Genomic DNA, 27,605 nt, shown 5'->3' on the forward strand with positions numbered 1-27,605 from the left:
TGCTTCTCACCTCCGGAAGTGTTTGTGCTGTGAGGAAGTGGACGCGGAAGCGCGGTGGGTGGGGGAGCAAGATGGGATGCGATGGTGGCACCATCCCCAAGCGCCATGAGCTGGTCAAGGGACCCCGCAAAGTCGAGAAGGTTCGAGGGGCGGCGGGGAGCGCGGCCGGGAGAGCGGCCTGGGCCGTCGGGCCGGCCTTGTGAGCCTAGGCCCTGCCCGCGGCCTAGGAAGGGGCCCTGGGGGGGGGGGGGGCTGGTGAACGCTGCGCGGCCCGCTGGGGTTGGCAGTTGGCAGCGGGGGGAAAAGCGCTTGTCTGCGGGTACCGCCTCTGGGTCTGCATCTATGGCGCTAGTGGCAGCTGTAGCGGAGAGCTGTGTCTCTCCTGGAGGGCTTTCCCGGCACAGGGCATTCTGCCTTCACCTAGGGGCGTGGTGTCTGATGGTAATGCTTTTAATAAGTAGTTTAATAGTGTGGCTAGACTATGGGCCATTTCAGCATTCCATCTGCCTGCATTCTGAATGGTGCTTGGGCTCTTTTTGGCTGAAGTTTTAGGGTAATGGATATACAGTGGCATCCCGTGTGCGTATAGGTGGATGAAAGTTGAAAATCTCACAAGAAGCTTCAGAAAACTTAGATAAACTTTGCGTGCTGGTGTAAAATAAGTAACTAAAATCCTTTTCCTCTCCACACGAGGCTATTGGAGTAGTTGTGAACCTCAGCCTTTCTTTTATGACCTAATCTGTTATAAAATTTGTGGATTGAGACTGGAGGAGCAGGTAGCAGCCTGATATCCCCATGTTTGCTTTTTTTGTTATCTTGATCCTTACAGGGAGTGGATCTGGTAGTTGACCCAGGCAGGGCAGAGATGCAGAATTAGAGGGAAGAGGGCAAAGGAGAAAATGTGAAGAGCAAAAAAGAAAAAGAAGGAGAGGGACAGGTGGAAGTGGCAAAAAATAAGAAAACTGAGTCAGATGAGGGAGATAGGTCACCAGTCCCATAATGCAGGAAAAGTTAATAGAGGTAAACTCTCAAAGCTGATAATGAATTTTGCTAAGAAGTTTTGCTAAAGCTATTTAATGGGTAAGCTTTGAGCGCAGAAAGTAGGTTTGGTAAGATACCTGGGGATTTGATTAAAGCTCCAAGTATTACTTGATTTTTATGGTTAAGTAATTTACAAACACAAAAGGTATTTTTAAATCATGAGTATTATTTATCCTTCAGGCTGACAAAAATGCTGAACTGGTGGCAAAATGGCACTACTGTGCTCTGAGTCAGGAGAAGTTGCGTCGCCCAATTGTGGCCTGTGAGCTGGGCAGGTATGAATATTTCCTTATAGACCACTGTAATAAAAGGTGCTAATTAATTATTGAAAGAATGTTATGAGAATCAAATATATTAACTATTTTTTTTTATATTACAGGTTGTATAATAAAGATGCCATCATTGAATTTTTGTTGGATAAGTCAGCTGATAAAACTCCTATGACAGCTGCATCACATATCAAGAGCATCAAGGTAAACAGGTTGTGTCAAATAGTGAAGAGTGCCATGAAAGTTAAAACATGCAACAAGACCTCAGTTTGCTTGTCTTTTTAGTGTACACTAAAAGTGTTAAAAATAGCAAATTACACTAAAAAAATCTTAGGGAATGTTATCATGGCTTAAGAATGATTATTAAATAGCTTAAGACTTACATTTTTGTTTTTCAGAATGTAACAGAACTAAAGCTTGCAGATAATCCAGCTTGGAGTGGTGATAAAGAGAGTATAAAAGGTGGCAAATATGATGACATGCAGTCTGCACGCTTCATATGCCCAGTGGTGGGATTGGAAATGAATGGAAGACATAGGTCAGTATTGAAGTTTCTGGATTTTGTTTTAAAAGTCATTACTGTGCTAAACAGAATATAGAGTAGGTAAAAATGTTTGAATTAATAGTGTTGCAAATCATATACATGCTCAAGCCTTTGTGGGGAATATTTGTCTTCCTTTCAAAAGGAGGGAGTTGAGACTGCTAAGTGTTCTGTCCTTTCATATTCAAGAGGAAAGATAAAAAGTTAACCCTTTCATAAATTAATTTATACATGCAGTAAAGGAATACAGAGGGCAATGTTTGCAGAGAAAAAGTGACTACAAGTTGTTTGGGACTTTACTGTGTGCATCAACTGAAATTTTAGGTGCTTAAAATGTATTTTTATTGTTGTTTCTCTGTGGAAACTTGCATAAATCTGAAAATCCCTGGAAGTTTTTAAAAAGAACTTAAAATATTATTTAAAATTAAGTAGAAGATTTGGAAAACAGATTTTACTTACGTAAGAAATTGATAAAATTTTGTCTTTATAGATCAAAGGAAGTAACAAAAGACTATCTGGTGCTGAAATCCTGTTTACTTCTTAGTATTTGATGCCCAAGCTACCTTTTTGCATTAAAGGAGAGGAACACATACATACACATAACAGGGAGGGCTGGTTATGTGAGTGGGAGATAATAAACACTTGAGTCTATGTACTGGATTCTCTACTGTGAGGATGGTGAGTCACTGGCACAGGTTGCCTAGAGAAGCTGTGGCTGCCCCATCCCTGGCAGTGTTCAAGGCCAGGTTGGATGGGGCTTGGAGCAAGCTGCTCTAGTGGAAGATGTCCCTGCCCATGGCAGGGGGTTGGAACTGGATGAGCTTCAAGGTCCCATCTAACCCAAATGATCTGTGATTCTGTGACCTGTATCGAGCTATAGCAAATATACCAAAACATCTCAAAGAGCATTTGTCTTGATAAGATCCACTTGAGAGATTGTTGTAAGCCCATGATGAGTTACACCGAGAATGAAATAACAAAATGTGTTGTGGTTTAATCTATTTAAAGATGCCGATACTTTGATTAGCTGTAAGAATTTGTAAAGAAGTTGACTGTGTCCTGCTAGCCCATTCCTATGTTGTTTCTGTGTTAAATCAACACTGCACAGGGCTTCTTAAAAACAATTGTATGTCTTGTCTTCTCTTCAAAGGTTTTGCTTCTTGAGAAACTGTGGCTGTGTGTTCTCTGAACGTGCTCTCAAAGAAATTAAATCAGAAGTTTGTCATAAGGTGAGTTTTTCATCAGCTTTAGTAGCAGTAGGGTCATATCTGACCTCCACAGATAGACGCACAAATACATACATATGAGTGTATGTGTGTGTACGTATATATGTATATATATATATACACACATACACAGTTGCGTTCACATCCACTATTGTAAAGCTTGTTTTTTTAATCTGAATTTTGTTGAGGGATGGATGCAGCTTGATTTTTCAATGCAGGAATGAGATGGTTTGGCTAGTCTGATGATCTTATAAAAACTAAATGAATCCCACATGTTTTCTGGATTTCTTAAATAATCAGTATTTAGCACAACCTCGTGTTTGCATGTAAATGTTTTCACACATGTTGATTCTTCACAATATTCAGAAGGACACTTCTAGAAATAGTGAAGTGGATGTATTAAACTTAGTCTGTCATCTTTTCATTACTGGATTTTGGTGCCCAGGGACAATGCTAACCACCCAGGAGAACATGTTTTAGTCCACATTTCCTGTGAGCAAAGTTGAAGAGTGATTTGGTAGATATTTTGGATATACACTGATGATGTTCTCATTCTGCATTCAGAACCAAGAAGGGAACAGAACTCTTCTAAATAGGATCATGGGGGACTGGTTGCTGTGTGTTCTGGTTAACTTAACTGTTTATATCTAAAGTTCTAAGTAGCAGCATTCCCCCAGCACATTCTATGTTTATGCAGCAATGGGGCATATATGGTAAATGAACTGGAACTAATGAATTGAAAAATAATCATTGTCTATTGTACATATGCTAGAAATAGATTTTTTTTAAATTAATAAATAGAATCCTCTTCTGATCCATGCTCTTTCAAAGCACAAAAAAAGTAAACACAGAATGTTGGAGTGTTGCAGGTTGCCATACACACATTTTTACTGGTCCTAACCACTGTCTTTTAAGAATTACAGGATTGTTTTTGAAATGAAAAGCAACCTGAGATCCATGTGGGCTACAGTATTACTCTTTTCTTGCCACTTTCTGTATGCCAGTGTGTGCCCAGATGCTCAGCCCTAGGCTCCCCTGCCATGTCTGTGGACATAGAGGCATTATGTGATTTCAGAGAGCAACACAATGAGAGTAGTTAAAAAAAGAATTTAACTACTATATTTGCTTGTTTACGCTGTGTTTTCAGTTCTTTTCAGCTAGCAGAATTTTCACTTCATCCCAGGGGATGAGGTTTATAGCACGGATATAAACTAGAGAAGTGTCAGTCTAAGAGATGTGTGCCAGTTCTCCACTACAAGAAAGCTCTTTCAAAACAAGATGTTCTTGTGTGTTAATTTTGTCTGTGAGCCTACAGAGCACTCCTGATACTCTGCTAAATTGTAAACAGCAAGTTTCCCAAAGGACTCTGTCAAACAGATGCTGTAGTGATGCAATGAAAACATTCACCAGAGAATACAAACACCCAGCAGCCCAAACAGCAGTTCTGCTCATATATCTTAAACTAGATCATCTGAACAAGATAATGAGCATATACTTATATGCTACAAGGTGCATATCACAAAATGTTGTGCTAGGTTGCTCCCTTTGCAGGGTGTCTGGCTTTGCTCATGGGAATGCTTACTACTTTGTGGGAAACCTAACAGACCAGACAGTTTTCTCACTGCTCAGTTTTCTTCTCAGAATTTTTTCTGTTGCAGCTCATACAAGAAGTAGAGCAATCTATTTGCCCAGTGATATGCAGGTCACAAAATAAGTGTTCAGGAAAAAGCTGAATTTATAAACATTTAGTCTTGTTCAAGGAAATGAAAAACACCGAGATGAAGAATTCATCATTTCTGTAGTACTAGATTTGAAAGGCTTTATGGATTCTAGGTGCAGGGAGGATGAAGCAGTCTTTCTATTGGAGTTCTCTTTCAAAAAAACCACATTTTGCCTCCATAGAAACTTACATAAAGAGCTGACAATGTTAAATATATGTATTTATCTGCTTTACTGGAATTGTTACAAATACTGTACTGGTACTAGGGCATGGCACAAGAATTTGAGAGGAAACTGTCATGGATGGAGGACTTTTAGTAAGGCAACTGTAATTGTGTGAGGCATTTTTCTAAGTGACTTAACCACCCTTGGAAGTAAACTGTTCTTTCTTGCTTCGCATCTTAAGTAGTAGTATACTGAAGGATTCAAGTTAAAAAAATGATGTTAAAGTGAGAAACCCTAAGGCAAGCAAACAGACACTGTAGCAGTGTTGAGGGAGGCTTTGAAGGGTCTTGCCAAAATACTAAACTCCCTGGCCAAAGACTTTTTGAAAGAGCAGTGAGTATGTTTTTATGGCGTTTTATGTTGGAGAGTGACCTTGTTAGATGAAGTAAGTGCTTGGGACAAATTCTGAAGCTTCTATTTAGACTGAAAAAGAGCTTTTTCTAAAACACAGCAACTTATGAGTAGAAAGAAAATATGGAATACCTGTTTACACAGAAACGTAGTTTGTTCGAGCCATGTTTTTGAGGTTTTGTACAGTAAGAATTAAAAATGCTAACTCTCTGTACCAAGTCACATGCTGAAATGTGCAGGACAGGACTTCCAATCAGCAGAAAGGGAAACAGCTTTGATTCCAGATAAGAGTTTGGTGCTATATATTCTGCACAGAAGCCCTGAAGATCAGTAGTTTTCTGCTGCTTCTTGCTTCCTATTCTTCAGGAAGAATTACATGCGACATGGCTATTGAAACTTGTACTTTTGAATAGGACATTCTTACCTATTGTTAATTCTCCAACAGACTGCTAAATGAAAAGAACAAGGAAGACTGTTTCTACTCGCTCTTTTTGTGTTTTATGGGATCTTGAAGACTGTGAGATAGTGCTAATCTCTGTTGGGCCCCACCAAAATCAATGTACCAAAGTGATTAAATGTTTTAGAATTTCTGTTCTAACTGGCTTCCTGGTTCTTTCATGGGCAATCTTTGGTACCTGCTTGTTTGGAAGTTGCTGTTTGACAGTTATTCTTGTACAAATGATGCAGTGAAAGAAGTGCCTAGGAGTGTATGGCATCTATTTAACCTTATGTTTTGGGGTTCAAAAAAGGCACTGTTGCTAACTGTTAGTGTTGAGTCCCCTGTCTAAGAAATTATGATTGGTGTAATAGTATGCTAGAGGTAGTTTGGAGATGGAACAGTGGTTATTGAATCTGCAGTGGAAGCCCTTTGGGGAGTCACTCTGGAAGTTAAGGACAAGATTACATTTTAAAATATAATTCCTTACATCACTTGAAATTTATTTTAGAATTGTTTTCAGAGTCAACAGACTCTTAATACACACTTGAAATAGTACCCTAACTATTAAAGTCTGCCATATAAAACAACCACGTGTTTAACTTAGATACAGAGCTATTGAACGTGTGCTTTTTGAAACAGAAAATATGTATGCATCTTTCAGATAGAGAGTTAATGTGTGTGCAGTACGTTACAGAGCACAGTGTTTCCTTGAACAAAGTCACTTTGACACTGCTCTTACATCAACAGTCACCAAAAGTTAGTAAACATTGGCTGCTGAGATCTAAAGGTTGGTTGATTTACGCATAACACCTACAGAACTCTGTGAATTACTTTTATGTATGTTTAAATGCTTTCAGCTTTTGACAGTTTTATTACTTAATTTGTTTACCATTGTTAGAAGTAAAAAATATCACAAGACTATAATGTGGTCATGGTCACTCAGTTTAATGTGTAGAATGCTCTTCTTTATGATTGACAGTGGGGTGGTTCAATTATGGGTTTTCTGGGCGGTTTTAGATGTAAAATTCTGTCTAAGATACGAAATCCTTTAGGAAAAGTGGATCACACTCCAGTGTGGTTGGACTGATCTGGGCAAAGTCATAACTAAATTATATTTTAAGAGGGCTATTTGTGCAGATGTTTTTTCCCAGTTTGACTTGTTCAGTTTCTGCAAAATAAGCCCATGTTACAGAGCACCTTGTTACTGACTTTAATCCTTCTAATTCAGTTCAGAAGCGATACGCAACAATTGTTCTATGTGATGATGATGAAAGGTAAAAGCTAGATGCTGCATTTGCTGCACTTTGGAAGACAACATGGAGTGGATTAATGCTGGCAGTGCCCTTCCGTGGGTTGGGAGTGGTTTGGAGATTAATTATGAATATTGCTATGATTAATACATGCCAGAGACCCATTAGCTTCACTAATGGTTTTCACAGGGGCTCTCCACAAGCTCAGTGTGAGCATGCTGCCTGGCTCTGTTTTGCCTTTCTTTTTTATCCCTTGTATTTCCTGGCATAAAAAAGCCATCTTCAGCAGTATTTAACAACAGAATAAGTCCTGAATTATACATGAAACTGAGTACAGGCCTTTGGGTTGGGATTATAAGTTTTTGTAACTAACTAGATTTATTTATTCTGGGTAAATAGAAAGACCAGATGGGCTTTCTTTAGGTTAAAGTTCATTTGGAAGAAATTTATGTTTCTGGGAAATTCGTGTGGGAAAATGAGCAGTGCAGTTCCAGGAACCTGGGAATAAGTTTGTAGTAAGAAGCTTTCATGTTCTATTGCTGGGTTATTTGTTGATTCATTTGATTTTTTTGGAAATAATGCTTAATCTGTAAGTCAGTTTTCTTGTAAAAATTGACTGATGTTTTGGATGCATGTTGAAGCTTACATCTAAATTGCTCCTAGGCCTGTATTAATAACTTGTATTTTCTAATCAAGTGAGCTTATAAGTAACAGGTTATATTTTATTAGTTGCCATCAGAGTTCAAGCAAAATAACTAGGAGTTTATTTGGGTTTGCTGGATGATACTTTCATCTGCATTCTTGCCAAAATACTTGTAAAGGGAGATGAACAGTTTGAAACAACTTGTCACAATTCAGGTTTCTACTAGGCTCTTTCTGTCAGTATCTTCTAACTAAAGACCTTTGGAGACAGGGTATAGAGATGGTCTTGTAAGACTAAATCCTGTGGAAGAGTTGTCATACTGTAGAAAAGACCACCACCTATATCCCTTTGGCTTGGTGTCCTTCATACTCTTGAAGAGGCAGGAGTAGCTCTTGCCTGGAAAAGGGCTGTTCCTTGTTCATTACTGTTCCCTGGCTATGCCTGTGTTGCGTATTGAAAAGCACTTCCTAAATAAAACCAGCAAGTGCTGCCTTTGGTCTGCAGAAGGTTTGGGAAATGAGATGCTTGTCCCAGTTGCTGCTAGGTGTTATCTCCAGTTGTTGCAGACTTGTTGCAAGGTCAGGGAAGTTTGATTTCCCTCAGGTACACTGGGGTTGAAAGATGGCTTTCACTCCATTTTCCTTTGTTCTCTGGCCTCAACTTTCCTATGTTTGCTTGCCCTAAGCCCCTGCAGAGCTTCCAAAACAGGGACTTAAAGGATCGCAGGATCTCTACTACTGTTCCTGGTACACCCCCCCTTTACATTGGGAGTAAAACCTGACTAGGGCAGGAGTGATGTTGCCATGCTACACAATGAAATTAGAAATGCAGCTGGCCATAGGAAAAAAAGAAAAAAGAGGGGAGAGAGACACAAACCAACAAAAAATCCTCAGTGAAATGGGCTGTGTCTGAAACCGGCTGTCACTTGCATATCTACAAGCTCTGAAATCTTAGTTATTCAGAATAATCTGTTTCATAATACACACAATAGACATGACTTTAATTTGTGCTTTTCTTTTATCTTTGTTCGGTCTTGCATCCATTTTATTGTTTTCATACTGGTTAGTCCTTTTTTTGCCAAGGACACAAGGAACACATTTTTCCAGTTAAATGTGTCACTTAAAGGATTATGAACTTCCCCCTTGTCTTGAGTAAATTATAGATTCAGACATGTTATTTTCTTTGAGAATTAACCCATTAATTGTGGCTTTTATCTTACTGTAATAAATAAGAACTTTATTTCACTGGCAAGCTGGTAATACAGTATTGTACTTATGCTATAATGCACAGAGTAAAGTCTGTGGCTAAGAATGTTAACATTTCTGTCAGTATTTTGAGCACTTGATTAGGTGTTAGTTAAGCTCAAACATTCAGCTTCATGTTGAAGTAGTTTTCTTCCTGAAAACGCCAGTGATCTTCGATGGGGACTTCTGCCTGGTGCAGTACTTTAAGCCTGTAGCGTCTCTCTAGGCAGTCCATAACAAGTGGGTATGTTGCAGGCTCAAATTTGTTGGCAAACAGATGAGGTGACTCTATAATCCACTGCAAATCCCCTAGTCCGTAGACACAAATGTCTCTGACGTAATGACCTGCAAAGACAAATTGAAGTTACCTGAAAGCAGCAGAAAGCTGAACAGAATAATAGTACCGCTCTGTAGTGTTATTAACAAAACTTACTTTTTGATTTCACATAGAGCATCACTAAAATATATATGTAGGATAGTGTTAGATCTTAAACACAGAGGCAAGGGTTTGCTTTTGTATTTTACACAAATGGGTATGTTACTTCCAGCTCTGCTTAATTCTGTGTTTCCTAGTTGGACATACTGAAGCTCTGATCTATTTGGATACCTGTTTAACATGTTTCACTGTGCTGAGTTGAGACAGTTAAACATTTTGTGGTTTTCCATGTGGTCAGCACTGTTCTTTATTATTGTTCAAATTGAAGAAGATTTAATCCAATGTTGATGAAAATGCCTGGCAGGCATGCCTGTCAGAAAAACCCCTGTCCTTCACTGAAAACCAATCGGTCAAGTCAATGCATTGGTAATCGGCAGTTGAAAGAAAGTTGTCAGTATATGGGTACTGTGACAGTCTTTACAAGAATATGTCAGAAGCTATTTAGATAGGATACACTGGAGTAAGGTGGCTTTTGGTTTTGATACTTCCAAAATAACTTATATGTGACCAGTGAGGCACATTTAATACCCTGTTTAAAGCATAATGTGTAATTTGCCATTACTGCTGGTCAGTGAGTCAAATTTGAGTTCAATACTGAAATTCATATTACCTTTGCAGCCTTTGTGTACGGTTCCTTCTTGATCTTTCCATTTAATGGCTCGTATGTTTCCTTCCCAGTCTGCATGTGGTGTAGCCCCTGGAGCATCTTTAAAAACATAAAGTTCTGATAAGATTTGTTTCTACTTATTAGAAGGAAAATTCTCACTGCTGAAGACTTAACTGTAGTCATGTTCAGTTTTTATTTACAGATATTTGCATCATGCAAACAGGCATCATTCTCAGTTTTATGAATTTTAATTCCTTGAGAGCAAGAGCTTTCATGTAACAAAAACCCCTCCTTTTTAATCAACATTATTCTAGCTAATGATCTGCACGTTAAGTAGTACTTTTCTGGAATCAAGCTTTGTTTCTTGGCTGTCAGATGTGACTTTTTGAAAGGGCAGCATCAAGGCTGAAGAAATTACCATGTTTATGCAATGTGACTCAGTTAAGCAGTGTTGTTAAGCTCTGAATTGGAGCTCACTAGCTGTCCATATCAGAGGCCTTACAGTGCTGTTGCTCCAGGGGTTATGCATAGTAGAAATAACATACATCTTACCATTTAAACGATTCAGTGTGACCCAGTAGTGTTCATCCGGGCTGTACGTGTCTCTTGACCATTCAAGCAAATCTTTTGCACGTGCATCAGTCAGTGTAAACTCCACAAATTCTTTAGTGAGTATGTAGTAAGCACTACCAAAATATATAGTCAAATTATATGGAGGTTTAGCTTTTGTATTCTTTGTTGGATACACGTATGACATTCCAGAATGTACATACTCCTTGTAACTAACCTGTGTCCTATGTTTCATATGAAGTGGTTGAACTACCCCAGGAGTCATATTTTTACCATTCCATTTACTTTTAATGTATTGTATAATGTCTTTGTTTGTTTTAATGGGATAATCTTGCCCACATAGATTAATAACATAATTCCACTGAATTTTGGAATGAACTAGATCTCTCATGCAGTTAATATCAGCTTGTAATCTTGAAAATCCTGCATAAACAACATTTTCTCTTTTTGAGGAGAGAAAAATATTTCCAAAACAATTGACAATGTTTTGTACAGCAGCTTTATAATCCTGTGATGACTTCTCATCAACATGTATGCAGTAAATATTCTGGGGCATATAAATAGCTCTTAGCAGCTTTACAAACATTTCCAGCTCCTTGTGAATTGTAATAATGTATGCCAAAGAGAAATTCCCTTCTTCATCTGACAGTGGTCTTGTGATAAAATGCAGAGTCTTCAAAACCACAGAGCAGTTGCATGAAGTCTGAACGCAGCTGAGTGTTTTAGGTTGGTAGGTATTCTGACAAGAGTTTCCAATTTTAAAGGCAGCAGTTTTCCCTGTAAAAAGAGCTGAACAAAGCTCATCCGGGTAAAACCCACACTCTGCTATATTTGCATTAAGTTTTTGTTCATTTGGCCCTTCAGAAAGTGTATCCTTCAGGTAGATGAAAGTGTAGATGAACATGCAGACAGCAATGCACAGTAAAAATCCTGATTTTGTTGCATCAAGTGGGTTCATCTTTTATTTTCCAGGTACTGTCTTCTCATTGTAGTTGAATTAAGTGTTCGGGTTATCTGAAAGGAAAAGTGAGATAGAAAGATGGAGAGAACTTTTTATAATTTATTAATAGATGACATGTTAGTGATGTATCTAAATGTTGAGATTACTCTTTCCAGTTACCAGTAGGAACTCTGTGTGCCCATGCTCATGCTGCAGTGTACTCAGCCCTTGGATATGGTACTTGCAGAGCCATGAAGCAGTCTTTCTAGGATAAACAAAATTATCCAAAGAACCCAAAATGGCTTTTTATGGTTCATTAGTTGATCAGGGAGGAGGGCTGATCCATTGGATACAGCCTTCTCCTCTGAGGCCAGGTATGTGTCAGTGGGCGAGTCCCATGCTGTGGGTTGGTCAAGGTCTAGCTTTAGAGCGGGGCAGATGTGTGAACACTGTGTGCTGGGGGACAGCTGCTGCTGAGATTTCCTGAAGGTCTAGGAAACCTTAAGCTCTACCAGAGGACCAGAATTAAATAAATTAAATCAGCAGAAAATTTATTAAACAAGCAAAAGGAAGAGACTGAAATGTAATCCACAAAATACACTGGGTTTTATCTTTATGCAGGCAGCAAATAAGATTTTTTTTTTTTTTTTCTCTGCCATCTCTGTATTAGTGCTTTGGAAAACAGAACATGCAGACATTCATTTCTTATTTTTAGCATGTGTGCATATCGAGAGTTAAGTGCATCACTGCCAGAGTTAGCATTGCAGTAACTGTAGTTTACATCAGTATAGGCACAGGAGTTTTTCCATCGTGATTTTTCTTTTGCCCTCATGTTTACCTTATTGAAAGTCAGAAGAATGAGAGTGCAGCAGTACTAAATCCCACAGCAGTTACATGGAGGCTTTATCCTTGAAGCATTTGGTATAGAACTTCCTAGAGAAAATACCAGGGGTGGAGGAAGGGTTCATCAACTGCCATTAATCTTAAGAGTTAAATTAAGACATTATTTTTCTTTGTTCAGTGAATTTATTTAATAAAATTTGTATTTCACCTGTAAATATTTCATGCTTTGCAGCTATCAACATCACAACATACTTGGTTTTACACAGGGAGAGAGAACAATCTGTGTTTATAAAGAATGCTGTTGTGGTTAGAAGGCTCTAGGGTTTTCATTAGAAAGAAGATGATGATAATTCTTTTAATGAAAACTCAGTATACATCAGTCTTAGAAGCTTGAAAATAAAGAGGGCGTTTTAGTTTAAGTAGTAGAAATGAGACATAGAGTTCAAAAAGCATTAAGAATACAGAGTTTGAATCAAGAGAATGGATACTCTGTATTACCACAATTTTAAAATCTTATTAGGTTGTTGGGAAAGAATGTATTTATTTAATTGTCCTTACTAGTATGCACTGGATTTCATGCTGGAAAAATGCCTCTTTGCCACTTAGCATTCCAGAAAGTGGAGTTGAATGTTAGGTGGAGGGTTCATCCATTTTGCCTGTATGTTCTGTCAGTAGTGCTCATCAATCTGTGTTGGATGAATAGGCCAAAGAAAAACGTTAGGAAATCAGGTCCCAGAAGAATATATTTTTCTTCATGGCTCCCAAGGGATGCATTTACTGGGTAAACAAGCTTGATGTGAGTCTTTGATCCCTTTGAAGAAAAGCTTCAGCAAATCAAATCCATGTCAACCTTTTGGTATTGTGCAGAAAGGAGGAGAAAAGGAATGCCACAAAAAGGTGAAAGCCAGGGGTTTGCAGTAAAAATGAAGTACGCTGTGCTGTAGCCTGCAGCTGACTGCTGGAGCCAAGAATAGATTTGCATATGGCCATGACGTACCCAGTGGCAGAAGTTGGGAAGAGGGAGTGTCTGTTAGGGAAGCACAGGTTTTCATGGAGTCAGAAAAACTAATTACAGGAGGAGCATTGAGGTTCCTGTGAATTAATGAATGTGATGAGATCCCTATGGTATGTCACAGGGAATGCTCATTCCAGACATAAAAATTACACTGGGCAGCTGTAGAAATAACTGGGACTTTATACCTGCTTAGAATATAGAATATCTGTACATGATGATGTACATGAGCATGTTCATTGGGTTTTTTCCTTAAATACATCTTTGTGGACAGGTTGCAGAGGATAGTTCTCTGGGGAATCAAGCTGTCTGTATCATACACTTAGATTATTTTTTTTTATTACCCTACAGGTAATAGCTTCCAGGGATGTTTTAGGTTGTTCAGTGTTTACTATGGATTTTTCCTATTGAACCATGAGGCGTCGAGAAGCTGTGTTTTACATGGCAGCATGGAAGTAATTCCTTCTCTGGTGTTAATATGTTTCTGGGGAACGACTAAATGATGAAGCCTTGCCTACGAGAACAGAACTTGACATCTTTTAGCCTCAAGATATATTATAGAATGAAAGCATTGATTTTTCTGTTATGATTTTACCAGATCTAGAGCTAGAATTGGTGCTGTTAGTCCAATTGCATTTGAAGTTTGCCACTTAGAAGAATCCTTTAGCCCTTATGCTATTGTCTCCTGTCAAGGACTATACTCCTGTATTTCTTCCTGCCCTTGAACAGCAAGTTGTCATACTGTTGAGAAGATCCACTGTCCAGACATAACCCAGTCTGTGATATCTTGCCTTTTAAATTTTATTATGCAAGAGTGCCATTATAGGTATTTATTGTTATCAGAATGTCTTTGAAACTCAACCCTTTCTATGTTACAGACATTTTCTAAATCTGAGGGTGAAGTTGTCTTAATTTTTAGAACTGCGGAGAGTAGTGGTTGACACTGTAGGGATTTTCAAGCAACTTTATGATTGCTGTTACGGATATTACTCAACAGAAAATTGTTGTTGTAAGGCTAAGCTCTTTCATCTCAATTAAATAGGTAAACTGGAGAAAAGTAGAATTACGTTTATGCCTGAAAAGAAGCCTGTGAAATATCATCTCGGTTAATCCAGACCCCGTTAGCTATGTACTTTGCTCTGCAGTTCACAGTAGCAAATCATTTTACATTTTGCAGTTCCTTCCTGCCACAGTGTTTTGGACTGCATCGTTTCACCTCTAAATACTCTATTTTGTCTGTACTGTTTGTATTTGCTTAATATTAAAGCTTAGATTAAAATGTAAACTTTGTATTTGCTTAATATTAAAGCTTAGTTTAAATTGTAGTTCATAAAACTTCATAATTCAGTGAACCAAACAATTTAGGAATACATCATCTTATAAAAAAATGGTTAAAAGGTACTAACTCCTCCTCCCAAAATATTTTATGTCTGTTTTTTGTCTGAAAGGGGATTATGCAGGCATTAGTATAAACATTTCATGAAGAGGTGAATACTAATTCAGTCCTTTAAAATCTAAATGTTAAAAATCGGCGCTTTTAACTGCTTTTTACTTTGCGTTTTTGCTTCAGCCTAGGGAAGTGTGCTGAGCCTGCTTCTATGTTGTGCTATATCAAGTAAAACAAAATTTCTTCATCAAACCCAATTAACCCTGGCTTAGAAATGTAACATTATTCTTCCTTAAAACACCTGTGTTGGTGTTTACTGGTATATACTCAACAGATTTATAGAGTTTTTTCCTGTCATTGGGTTTTTTTCCTTGTGTATTTGACTTTATAACAGTTCCAAACAAATACTATGAAAGCTATTTAAACCCTTGAGTTAGAGGGTATAAAAATGAAGTTGAACAGAGCATAACAAGTATTCCTAAGTATTGTAATTTTTATAATGCAAACAACAGCAGTAGTAATGACCTCCATCATACAGTACCTCTATGACAAAGTAAAAAAGAAATGAAGTATTAACCTTATGTCAGAGTTGAGTATTTTAAGTGAAATAATTAAATATTTCTATAAATATAATAATTAACTATTTCTGAAGTGAAAATATTTGCTGCTTCACAAAAATAAAAATGTGCTTTAATAGAGGAATAGTAGACATCTGAAGCCATACAATCTAATTTATCCAGTCTTACCTTGCATGAAATTAGCCAGGAGACGGCAGCATCATAAAAACGAATAGAGAGTCCCATTGTCCTTCAGCAGAATTCAGACAGTGTTCTTCATTCTGTCGCTTGTGTGGAGATCTGGTGTAAGTGAAAGGGGTTAAACATTAACGGGAATGTTTTCATTTAGGGCTTCATCTGGCTTCCCGCAATGCTTAGCATATTTATTCTGCAGTAATGCTGTTTGGCTTCAGAAATGTCCTCTGCTTCACAGTAATGAGTGAAAACTTTAGCTTCTCTAAATTCTGTTACCACTGTTTCTCAGACAGCCTTTAAAGGACCGAAATCAGACTTTCAAATATGTAGAGTACATTGCTGATGATTATAAATAGTAGTGCCGTACCTCAGAGGCTTTAACCTCTGCACTGCTAACCGAGCATGCTGGCTGATGAGAACTGGGAAAGAAACAGCCCTCTCCTCCTCCTCCTCCTCCTCCTCCGAGTTCTTAACTGTTTGCCTGCTGAAACTTTCCAATTTGCAGCAAAAAAATATAGCAAAGAAATGCCTCTGGTCATTTATAGTAGTTGGAAGCTTAAAAGATAAATGAAATGCCTCATTCTGAAACAGAATAATACTACTTTTATAAAGATTTTTAGTAAGTGAAAGGCTTTTAATAAGTGAAAAGTTAGCATCTGAAATTTGCTGGAATTGGGAAGGTTTGGGGTTCTGGAAGCAAGTAAGAAGGCTGGTGTATTTTGGACATGTTCCAATAAAAATAGCGTGTTGGTTAGAAATAGAGAGAAAACCTCGAAGTAAATTAAGGTACAGCAGGTGTGGAAGTTACAACATTATCATTGACTCCAAGGGAAGTTCTGTGAATAGAGGCTTCTGCTTGGACAGTGTTTTTGTAGGAGGTGCTACAACTGCTGTGTGAAAGTTTGTGTTCTGTGAATTAGTATGTAGGAGACTTTCCACTTCTCCCAAGTTGTCATTTACTCTTTGACCCATTGTATGTCTGAGTAGGGTGGCATAGTCAAAAATCGTGTTTGTCAAATATTGTACTACTGTAAACATCTAGATATACGAACATAATTGCCTGCTTATTTGTATTAAGACTGGAGTAGTCATGGGCGGAACTACATCTTAGATGCTGTACCAAAAAACTCCTAAATTCACTGTCAAAAATAGTTGACCTCAAAAAATGAAGTACAGTTGTTGTCTTATGTAGCTGAAACTTAAGAGACAAACGTAAACTTTAGAATTCAGGAAGTCATTTTAAACTAAGATTTCATTATTACTAACAAAAGTCATGTGTTTTATTCTCTGAGAAAGGTAAGAAACTATCCTACCAGGTTAAAATGACTTGAAATTTAGGTCTTCATTGTTTGAAAGTTATTTAGCTATCTCTTTTACTAGTTTAAATTTAAAAGATTATATTTATGTCAAAGCTAATATCTCCTTTACAGCTCATAATACCTTGAAACTTATAAGTTTACATCTTTGGGTTGCTTTCTGGTTTTGGTGGTTTTTTTCTTGAAGTTGATATTGTTTTTGTGTGTGTATGTGGATATGTATACACATGGGATATGTAGGGTATGTAAATTTATGACTATCAGACTTTGGAGACTTCTTGATCATATTTGAACAGCCTTTAATTCCATGATGCGAGCATGTTAAGCCATTTAGATATAAACAATTTTGAATGCGCTTTTATAATTGGACTCTGGAAGGCTTCTTAGACAAAATCCTAGCTGCTTGTTCATCATCTCCTTCAGATAACATCCCACTCTTCTTCGATTACAGATTGAATCTTGCATTCAGATTTGCAAGCTGCTGGTCTAATGCTTTTGTCCATTCCTGAGCAGTTTACAAGTTCAGTCTCATTTAGAAATATCTTCTATTAAGGTGCTACAAAAACATTAAGGAAGTACAGCAAGTACCTTCCTATGTAGTTAATGTCCCAGTATAAACAAGGTACAACAAGGGAGACCCTGTGATATCAGACATATGCCCCAGAAGACTTTAACCTGAAGGAGCAATCTTTCTAAATTTGCAAAACTGACCACTTGTGTTCAGATTCATTTTTAAATGAATTTAAGTACATTTTTAAATCCATATTTAAATAATTTAAATAAATGTATTCATCACCGCAGACTGCAGTCAAAGTACTGTCCCTGTGTCCTTTCATTTGTTTAATTCCTACTGCAAACCTTTGTTTAGAAAACAGAAGAGTAGTGACAGAGGTAGGATTATTAACTGATCTTCCAGATTAACAGAAAGCTTCTGGATTTAACAAAATAACAAAATAAAAAAGGAAAAGAAATTGAGATCTTAGCAAACGTTATAGTCAATGTACTGGCTTCGCGAACTGATCAAAAATGTGCACAGTGAAACGTTTGTGTCTTCAACCAGAAAGCAAATGGGGAATTACATGAACCACATTACATGCATTATCCAGATTAATTACAAATATACTTTGAAACTTGGCAGAGTTTAATAGATCAGATGACTGATAGTGAGGTGGCAAGTCTGAGTTAATGAGTAATGCTGCTTTTATGAACCCTTTTCATCCCCAGAATCATTTAAAAAATAATTTTTAAAACAGAAAAAAGTTCCAAACAACCCAGGTTTTGCTGTCTAGTGTTGGGGAGAAAAATTCCCTCGTGCTGTTTGCTTGATGAGTAGAGGAAAAACACCTTAGTCATTGTTCCTAGTTAATGCAGAGGAATAACACCTTTGTCATTGTCCCTAGTCAATGCAGAGGAATAACACCTTTGTCATTGTCCCTAGTCAATGTAAAGAAACTGCTTCTGACAGTTGTTACTCCTTGTGTTGAAAGACAAATTCATGGCATAACACTTAGGTCTTCATTAAATTCATTCATAACTAAAACAATATTTCAAAGTAATTTAGTGGTTTGGTTTTACCTATGGGGTTCAGAAAATTTAGTAGATTGTAGATAGGAGTACTTTGTTTAATCTAGTCACTGTGCATTTTGTGCTAGTAAGACAAGGAACCCACGGATGGAAAATACACAATGGGACTTTTCCTTTAAAGAAAAATAATAATAATTAAAAGTGTTGGTACTGATAATGAAATAAATTTGCAATTTTTGTTATTAATGGAATAGGGCTTTGAAGAAGAACAAAATATTTCCTATGTATTTTTCTTTTAGAGTTTGCTGTGCAGATTGATATATGAGCTGCTTTTAAACTGGTTATCAAAAGTTCACTATTCACTAGTAAGATGAGTATTTATTCTGCTTTTCAAGAAGGGGAATGCTGCCAATTGGTATTATTTTGCTCTGTGGTAATCAACTGAGATTTTCTCTTTGACGTTTTAAGTGAGAAGGTGTGTTAGGCTGTATTAAAACAGAAAGAACTTGGAAAAGACTTAGTGGCAAGTGGAAGGGCTGGAGATCTCCTTGGAGAGCTTAAGCACAGTATTAATTCTAGCAAAGGTCAGCCATCATACAGACCTTAAAAGTAATACTGCTTTTGTCCATTTTTTTTTTTCCTTTAAGTGTGGTGTTCCCTTTCAAGAGGAAGATGTGATTATCCTTAATGGCAGTAAAGAAGATGTGGAAGTATTGAAGAAAAGAATGGAGGATAGAAGACTTAAAAGTAAATTAGAAAAGGTAATATTTTTATATGTTTAAAACAAAATTGAAACAGTTCTTGTCTGTAATGCAGTCTGCTCTTAGATCGCATAGTTTTGCTAACCTTTATGTAGATGGAAGGATTTACTCAGTGAGCTGTGTTGTACTTCAGTGCTACTTTAAAAAGTAATGGGATTGTGAGCATATTTTGCTAATGGCTTATTGAAGTTGTATGTACTGAAACTGTCTTGAATAGCAAGCGGTGTGTAGTGCTCTGAAGATCACAGAATTCAATGCCAGCTATGCTTCAGATCTTTCTTGAAACAAAGAGAGCTTGTATTAGTTAATTCTAGTAATGAGCAAAATCTTAAACTGATGGCAGGTTATTAGTTTTTTGATCTCAAAGTATCCTCTGAGGCCAATGTCAGAAACAATACTGGGGTATGTAGATTCCTGGTCTGATTCTGTAAGACCACTGTTGGGAAATTTTTACATGCTTTGTGGTTCTTACAGTCCTGGGTGATTACTGGTGATGCTACTTCCTGCCACAGTGTTGAGGTCTTTGCATTTATTTTTGGTTTCAATCTGATGATGCAAAATGCCATGTAAATAAAGTTGCCTATCTGCTCAATGCTCTACTGTGTACTACTCTGCGAGGTAGTAGTTGTTTTGTGGTACTGTATGTCAAATGGAAGTTCTGCATAAGGGACTTTTTCAACATTTTTGTGTTGTTCTAAACTGGCGTTGCTGCTCTGGAGGATGACAGAGCAAGCAAAAACTCAGTGTTGACTCAGTCCAAAGTGCAGACAGATTTGGTTGAATCTCAAGAGCATGAATATGACACTTTCAGCCACGGAGACTTTAGATGGAGGTCGATCATCTCATCCCTATTACTGCACTTGCTTTTGCCTGCCTGTAGTATTAGATGGCGTACAAATGTTTTCCTAGATTGTTTTGAGACAAATACTGGTTTAATTTCCTGTGAGCACATAATTCCTTCTCATCATAGGGTCTTTATACATCACTACACCATCTTTGGGCCTGGGCAATACAACAAAAGAATGGTTACCCTTACAAATCCTGCTATTCTTTTTCCTCTGTGTTTATAGCCTCTGCATTTAGTATCCTATAGGTTTTTGCATAAAAGCAGTACTGTAAATCTCATGCTGTCTCTTCAGATGTTTGTGGGTTTTTTATTCCCAGTATTTATAATTCAGTATTTGAAAGAATTTTACAGATAATTTGTGATAGAATTTTGGAGATCTGAGCAGATGAGTAATCAGCCCCAAAAGCAGTAGTTGATTGCACTCAATTTTCATTAGGAAGGTAGCCCTAACAAAGCACCGATAGCTTTGGTTCAAGTAAATTGGAATAGTCTGAAAGCTGGAGCAAAGCTTACACGCAACAAAGTAGTACCACCTAAGTGTGGTGTCCAGTTGTCTTACAGTGTTGGCATGTTCACTTATGGTGGCAGACAAAGGGAAATCATGCTTTGGAGTGTATATGCCTGGGGTGAATATGCAAATATTTTGTGTTTGTTTAGTGGAGGTTTACAGTACAGGCAGGTACAGTATTTGCAAATCTCTCGGCAGGTGCCTTGCATTTTATCCTCAAGTTCTCAATGTTTTTTGCAATTCTGCCTTGCCTTGCTGCACAAGCTGATGTTTTTGCATCTAGAACCAGTCTCCTCTGCTGTCACTGGCACTATTCACTTTAATCTGAGATCTGTGAGCTGCAGTCCTGATACTGGAAGACAATTTCTAATTTTGGGTCTGTTGGCATTGCTGTTCAGGTGTCTTCCCCAGTTCCTTCTTTTGGCAAGGAGAGAAAGGAACCAACTGTATTTGGAGCATAAAGTACAAACTCCTTGGAAGGAAGACACAGTTTGCACTAGTGTAAAAATTTATTCAAGCTCAACTATGTCATATTATAATGAAATACATATAATGTGTATTACTTCTATATAATATATATGCATACATATATTTAAAATCTCATAATTCGGGTGCCAGCTACTTAAGGTAACTTTCTTTGTAAAGCACCCTGAAAAGAGGTTTTTCATGTGCACTGGAGGACCCGGAGATCAGAGTTTGCTTTTTAGAATAGCAACCCTCTGCCACCACCTTCTGGCTAAGCTTTGCAGCAACGTGTGGTATAGCATTTTTTTTCCCTCAAGCATTAACCATATTCTTGGCAGCATGGGTTTTGCTGATTTTTATAACACATTTCAATTTATTTATTCTCTCTGAGTTTGTGCAGCTTTCCTGACATATGTACACCATTCCGAATGTATACAGTCATTTTTTGTAATAACAGTGCCAATGACTGCTTTAACACATCTTTCTTTTTCAGCTTGGCATTTATGTCATCAAAGCCATTAATGGGATTCTTGTTGCTGTTGTTTGGGGTTTTGTGTGCTTTAATCTGGACAAATATAAATTAACTTGGAAAATCTGGTCCACAGATGCTTTTAAAATTTTTAGATTAACTATTTGCATCTTCCCAAGCAGTCCTGCAACAAAGGCCCCAGTTACTGAAAGGTACCAGGAGGAATTTTTGTGTTAACTAAATGAAATTAAGTGGATATGAGATGCAGGATTATTCTGATTTTGTGTTTTGTTTTTATTTTTAATTGAAAAATCATAGTATCATAGAATGGTTTGGGTTGAAAAAGACCTTAAGGTCATGTAGTTCCAACTCCCCTGCCACAACCAGGGATGCCTCACACTAGACCATGTCACCCAACCTGGTCTTGGACACTGCCAGGGACAGAGCATTTACCACTTCCTTGGGCAACCTGTTCCAGTGCCTCATCATCCTCACAGTAGAGAACTTCTTCCTTATATCTGACCTGAACTTCCCCTGTTTCAGTTTGAACCCATCACCCTTGTCCTATTGCTACAGTTCCTGATGAAAAGTCTCTCCCCAGCATCCTTGTAGGCCCCCTTCAGATATTGGAAGGCTGCTCTGAGGGCTCCTTGCAGCTTCTCCAGGCTGAACAGCCCCAGCTTTCTCAGCTTGTCTTCATATGGGGTGTGCTTCAGCCCCTGATCATTCTCATGGCCTCCTCTGGACTTTTTCCAGCAGCTCCATGTCCTTCTTATGTTGTTGTTTCCAGTTAACTGTTCTGTTTAATGTCATGCAATTTACTGTCCTGCCATGTGGGTTCGGAGTATCAAATTACCTTAATGATAACACTTACCCTCCCCTTCAAAGCATACAAACCAAAATACTGTATCCAGACAGTTTAGTTTTGGCCTGCAGAATGTTCTTTAAGGTAACTTCAAGGTTCCCAAGGTTATTATTCTTCCATATAGAAATAATGCAAAAGTGTGGATCAGGATAGTGGAAGGAAAATTTCCGATGTGTAAGACATAAAAACATAACACCTGAAGTTGTGTGTCTATCAAATACAAGTTTGGAATTGTATATCCTTTTGGTACATTACCAGATTTCTGTTTGTGTTGTTTCAGAAATCAAGGAAATCCAAGTCAGCAGAATCGGCTTCTCAGCAAGGTACTGCTGAAGGTAAAGGCACAGCTCCAAATTCTGTGTAGCCTTCTGAGTTGTGAAGCAGATTCATGAGCTCTTTTTTTTTTTTTTTTCTTTCATAGATTCTCCAGGTCCATCAAAGGCTAAGGATGGAAAGGACTGTATCAGTTCCAGTTCTGGGGAAAAGAGGCAGGTTATCCTCACCAAAAGTTCAGGTTGGTGTTTCTTCTTTAATCTAAATTTGAAAAACCTGGGAAAACAAATAGTTCTGCTTTATGAAAAAAACATTGCAGGAGAGATCCTTTTCTGGCTATTTTGTACCATGGTTTTGAGAAGCTACCCTCTCACTTCTTTTATTTTTTTATCTTCCTCAATAATAAAAGGTCAGCTCTTGTCTTCAAGGGAGCCATGATGTCATGGCTCAGTTTTTCAAAGAACCCCCTATTTCAAAATTCTGTCCTGAAAGTGTGCCTTTCCAAGCTGAAGTAGGAAGTTGACTCATGAACATGCACAAATCTCATTGTTCAATAGAAACTGTACTCAATTTAAGTCTTCGTTAGAGCTTTGCTTTAAAATCTGTGAAATCTACAACACTGACTCTGCAGAAAGTGTATAATGGCTGCTGTTTGTCTGGTTTTCCTTATTCTACAGTTTGCCTTTGTTCCAGCTGCTGTCTGTCATCCATCATATACTCTGAGTAAATAATTCACAGAGTAGGGACTGACTTCTTGTTATAGTCCTAAACAACAGGGTCTCTGCCCGTGCTTGTGACTGGCAAGTGCTGTAGTGATGCAGATAACTAATAAAAATAATAAATGCTTTCCACCACAGTGTATTTTTTTTTCACTCTGAAACCAGCCAGATCTTCTTGTTTATGTCATTCCAATATTGCTTTAGATTGGTGGGAACCAACTTGAATAAATGAGATTAGAGATTCTTACTTACACAGTGATGTAGTCGAGGGTTTGATATATCTGTTTTATTAGCTAGGAGGTAGCGTGAGGAGAACTGGTAGTTTTCCTGAAGTACAAGTGGTCAAGAAATCTGTTATGGTAGTTTATTTCAGTGAAGTGTATTAAAATGTCCCAAGCTAACAGCTTGACCTTTAGTCCTCAATTTTAGCAGTGGAATGTAACTTTGGGATGTTGTGATGCACCTATGGCACCTCATGCAGCTATGAGTAAACTCTGCAGTCCTGTAGTCTAGAGAATGGTGCCTTCTCTCTATATTACAGAAATTATGTCATTTAATGTCTCCAATGTTTTCATTAAGAACTATAGGAATGGGTACATTTTTAAAGTCAGTATGAGCTTTGCGTGTGGAGTATTCAGTCATGTACATAACAGCCACAGAAAAATTCTGTTTGAAGAAACTAAGAATATTTAAACAATGAACTGTAGATAAACTATGTGAGCAGCTGGGGGAATTTCCATCAGAAATGCCTTACCTGCCCTCTTCTGTCGGTTCTTATAAAGGATAGACTTCTAAGAATGTTGCATTCCAGGTTATCATAATTGCTCTTGGATATTTAGAAACCTAGTAATTCTAATAATAGTTTATGTATCTTTGTCTTCCAAGAGTGTAAAAGAAAACATACGCCTTTTGAAATGTCAGGTAATTAGTTTATGTTTCTGGCAGCAGTTATATTGGCCAGCAAGAGGTTAAGAGGAGAGAAGGGGAAATAAAGGAAGATCTGTGTATTGAGGAATGCCAGTAGCATAGGAATTAATTTGTGAACATGGCACCCTAAGGTTTCTGGACTTGCAGCATGCATATTCATTCTTTCAAATCCAGTATTTGGTAATTCTTTCCAGACAATTGTTGGTGGCATTAAAAACAGCAGTCTCCAAAAATAAAAAGGGTCTGATCTATGATGATTCAGGATTGCACATACAATTCCTCTGATTCCATGCAGAAATCAGAGATAAATGTGTTTTCAGACAGGCTCCCTACTAGCTCGTTACATGCTGTTGTGCCAGAGTTGAATATGTTGAGTTTCTGCAGACTTTTATGTATTCATTTCTTTGTGCAAGAGATGGCATATTCTTTTTAAAATAGTCCTTCAACTTTGGAAAAGATTAAACAGTTGTTAAGAAAGAGGTTGGGGGAGCGGGGGTGTAGCAATAGATATAATACACTGAGAGAGATTGTATCAGAAACAGAGGGATGGGCATTTTCCTATCCCAAATATGAAATTATGCAGGCCATTGTTATTGGTCATAAATGACTCTGCAAAGAATAAAGGGAGGAGATAGATTCCCTGGGGACAGTATGTCACAAGTTTAGCTTTTGTCATTTGATAGCTAGTTTCTAAATAATACTGCAGGGTGGTGGAATACTTTCATGTTTCTTAAGACAACAGTTCAGAGCCATTTTTCATGTAGAGGGATAAATGTCAATACTGAATTACAGTGCAAGGGATTTACACAAGTAGGAAAGAAATCCTTCCTCTCCAAGATTTCTAAATGCATTTTGGGCATAAATTCTAAAAGCTATGAACATACTTGGTGTTGAGTACGGTTATGGGATATATTTGCAATAGCCCTGAAAAATGTATATACTTAATCTCTTCACACATTATTTTTTAATACTTTTTTCCATCATTATTTAAATACTTTTATCAGTTGTAAGCTTTTAAGCCTGCTTTATTCTACTCCTTTTTCTCTATCAGATAATGGAAATTCGTCTGTCGCAGGAAAAGTCAATAAGGCTTCTGCTACTACTGTGAAGAGATCCATTGCGGACAGTGAGAAGTCTGAGGCATACAAATCTATTTTTACATCGCACAGCTCAGCAAAACGTTCAAAGGAAGAATGTTCCAATTGGGTTACTCACACAGCATACTGCTTCTAAAGTAATGATGAGCCTGAATGTAACATTCATTACTGCTTTTCTTCCCTAAGGCTTTTTCTATAACTGATACAGAACTTTTGTTGTAATCTGATGCTATCTGGGATTATGCAGTTTGTAAACTGTTTATAAACTTATGGATAACTAACAAACTTGTATTAGTTGCAGCTTCTATTAAATAAGAAATAGATCACCAGAACCCATGCTGTATCAGCAGACCTGATTCTACAATGGATTATCTGCACATAAATTTTTCTTCTCCTGGTTGAACGCTGTCATTCTTAATCACAGTAGCTAGTGTCCTCAGTAGTAACAGTGAGGGGAGGAGGATCTGCCTACTGTCCTCTTCTGTTATCATAGAACCAAGAAATGATTGGGGTTGGAAGGGACCTTACAGATCATCCCGTTCCAACTGTCTGCCATGGGCAGCAACATCTTTGTCTGCAGACCAGGTTGCTCAAAGCCCCATCCAGCTAGGCCTTTAACAACTTCTTCAGGCAACCTGTTCCTCCCCACCCTCACAGGAAACAATTCCTGCCTCATATTTGATATTTGCTGCAACTATAATTATAGTTTTCAATGTATTAGTACAGAAATTCACATTTTTTGGAACTTTCTGACAGCTAACTTGGTAGAGCTAGTATGTTTCTTAAAGGTTCTATAAGTATTTTCAAGTAATTTGCCTTTTGATGGAGTACATGAATGGATAATAATGAAACTGTTTGTACAGCATTCTTCTTGTACATGTTGTTGTAGGCTGTTTTTAATAACCAAGTATTCCCTTGTAAATCGTTATCTATAAAGATGAGCCTGCGATAGCTTTCTGGGTTTTCCCCAGGAAGGTTTTGAGGGTTTTATTTTTGGGTGTGTGTTTTAAAGTTAGAATTACCAGGTGTAAGCTTTATTTTTTCAGAGGATCAGAATACAATGGAACCAACTTGCGAGTTTCCTTACTTTTCTGCTGAAACAGTAAGGTTCTGTGTAACTCTGAGGAGCAATTTGCCATTTTGAATTTGGCAGCTTACATGAAAATACAAGCATTTGCACAGGGTGAGAGAGAAATGAGTGGTGACAGAACAGGAACAGGCAGATCTTAACTGGCTTTTTAGGGAGAAATAAGTGGGCACCAGTGTCAGGGGAATCAAATCCACTGGTGACTGATGGAGGGAACCGTGCCAGGCTGGATTAGCCTTTGCAAACGTTTTTCTTGAAGTTTGCAGGCAACTGAAATGTGCTGCTTTCACATCTGTAGCACACATTTCTGACATAAAAGTCTTTACCAGGAAGCAATGACTGCTTGTTACAGGAAGATGCTAGGTGTAGTACTCACTCAGTTTTGCTTTTGTATTTATACTTTTGATCCCTGTGATGTTGATTGAAATGAAACTTGCTCTTGTTGTGTGACCATAATGCTTCGTGTTCAGTTGAACTGATAGACAAGTGCTTATTTGGTCAGTGCTACAACAGAATAACTTTTTATGGGCTTTCCTTTGCCTCTTGTATTCTTAGCTATTTTCCAAAGGCTGGAATTCTTTTAAAATGTTAATGTTCCATAGCAATTCCATAGCAGCTGAATATTTGAATCCAATAATAACAACATGAAATGACCAGAGGGGGGGATGGAACCCTTTCACCTTCCTCTCTTCCTCTGTTAAAATATGCTTTTATTATCTTGGCACAAACTAACCAAAATAGAAATGCAGAAACTAGGAGGCTTATAAAACCACTGCATGATGTTACATTGTTACCTTGTGTGTGAAAATGATTCATTATCCTCATAATTTATGTTTAAAACTGTCCCCATGTCTAATTGGCAATAGTGAATTGCAGGTTCAAATGCTGTGTTTACAGTTGTGTAGGTGGTCTCCATGAGTCAGGTGTGTTGAATGAAACTGCTAGGATTTTATTATTATTTTGATAAGTATAATTAAAAATTGGCTTGTTGCAGAATTTGTATGGTGGTAAGCAGTTTTGGTTTCTGACGATGGGAATGCCTATATACATCACATCAAACAGTTTGAGGTTTACTTGAGCTTCCAGGAAGCACTCAGCCACGGTTTGTATGCATGTCTAATAATCAGCTTTGTTCTCCTTGTTCTGTATTCTTTTCCACTTCATTATTAACCTTTATTAGTTGTTAGTTACAGATAATGAAATTACTACACTAAAAGATATACTATAGTAAGGCCTTCATTTGCAGTCTAAT

The 27,605-nt window shown here is 37.7% G+C and overlaps 2 protein-coding genes across 6 annotated transcripts; one reads left to right on the forward strand and one right to left on the reverse strand.

Annotated features, from left to right (window-relative positions):
* RTF2 (replication termination factor 2) lies at positions 1 to 27,349 on the forward strand. Of its 2 annotated transcripts, none has more exons than XM_065691254.1 (9): positions 1 to 140; positions 1,222 to 1,316; positions 1,421 to 1,514; positions 1,709 to 1,848; positions 3,002 to 3,080; positions 18,983 to 19,096; positions 22,531 to 22,573; positions 22,672 to 22,764; positions 25,221 to 27,349. In XM_065691254.1, exons 1-9 carry the CDS (start codon positions 72 to 74, stop codon positions 25,400 to 25,402), a joined length of 909 nt encoding a protein of 302 aa, XP_065547326.1. In that variant the 5' UTR covers positions 1 to 71; the 3' UTR covers positions 25,403 to 27,349. The 2 variants fall into 2 exon arrangements, with proteins under 2 accessions (XP_065547326.1, XP_065547325.1); XM_065691253.1 differs by having other exon boundaries at positions 2 to 140; positions 22,531 to 22,585.
* On the reverse strand, positions 8,703 to 15,888 carry LOC136020283 (beta-1,3-galactosyl-O-glycosyl-glycoprotein beta-1,6-N-acetylglucosaminyltransferase 7-like). 4 transcript variants are annotated; one of them, XM_065691249.1, is made up of 6 exons: positions 15,490 to 15,887; positions 12,903 to 13,030; positions 12,340 to 12,434; positions 10,544 to 11,575; positions 9,995 to 10,090; positions 8,703 to 9,293 (listed from the first exon to the last, which is right to left on the reverse strand). In XM_065691249.1, the coding sequence occupies exons 4-6, from the start codon at positions 11,517 to 11,519 to the stop codon at positions 9,067 to 9,069; spliced, it is 1,299 nt and encodes a 432-aa protein (XP_065547321.1). In that variant the 5' UTR covers positions 11,520 to 11,575; positions 12,340 to 12,434; positions 12,903 to 13,030; positions 15,490 to 15,887; the 3' UTR covers positions 8,703 to 9,066. The 4 variants fall into 4 exon arrangements, with proteins under 4 accessions (XP_065547321.1, XP_065547323.1, XP_065547322.1 ...); XM_065691251.1 differs by lacking the exon at positions 12,340 to 12,434 and having other exon boundaries at positions 15,490 to 15,888; XM_065691250.1 differs by lacking the exon at positions 12,903 to 13,030.
* Positions 27,350 to 27,605: the final 256 nt, after the last annotated feature.

The sequence above is a fragment of the Lathamus discolor genome, chromosome 11 (genome assembly GCF_037157495.1).
Source record: "Lathamus discolor isolate bLatDis1 chromosome 11, bLatDis1.hap1, whole genome shotgun sequence".
In the NCBI taxonomy this organism is placed as follows: Eukaryota; Metazoa; Chordata; class Aves; order Psittaciformes; family Psittacidae; genus Lathamus; species Lathamus discolor.

Excerpts from the sequence above, each read along its gene's own strand:
- LOC136020283 (XM_065691252.1), bottom strand. The coding sequence starts at position 11,519 with ATGAACCCACTTGATGCAACAAAATCAGGATTTTTACTGTGCATTGCT. Across the intron at positions 10,091-10,543 it reads CACACTGAATCGTTTAAATG|ATGCTCCAGGGGCTACACCA; the intron begins GTAAGATGTATG and ends ATGTTTTTAAAG. Across the intron at positions 9,294-9,994 it reads CGTACACAAAGGCTGCAAAG|GTCATTACGTCAGAGACATT; the intron begins GTAATATGAATT and ends TTGTCTTTGCAG.
- RTF2 (XM_065691253.1), top strand. The coding sequence starts at position 72 with ATGGGATGCGATGGTGGCACCATCCCCAAGCGCCATGAGCTGGTCAAG. Across the intron at positions 1,849-3,001 it reads GAAATGAATGGAAGACATAG|GTTTTGCTTCTTGAGAAACT; the intron begins GTCAGTATTGAA and ends TTCTCTTCAAAG. Across the intron at positions 19,097-22,530 it reads TTAAAAGTAAATTAGAAAAG|AAATCAAGGAAATCCAAGTC; the intron begins GTAATATTTTTA and ends GTGTTGTTTCAG.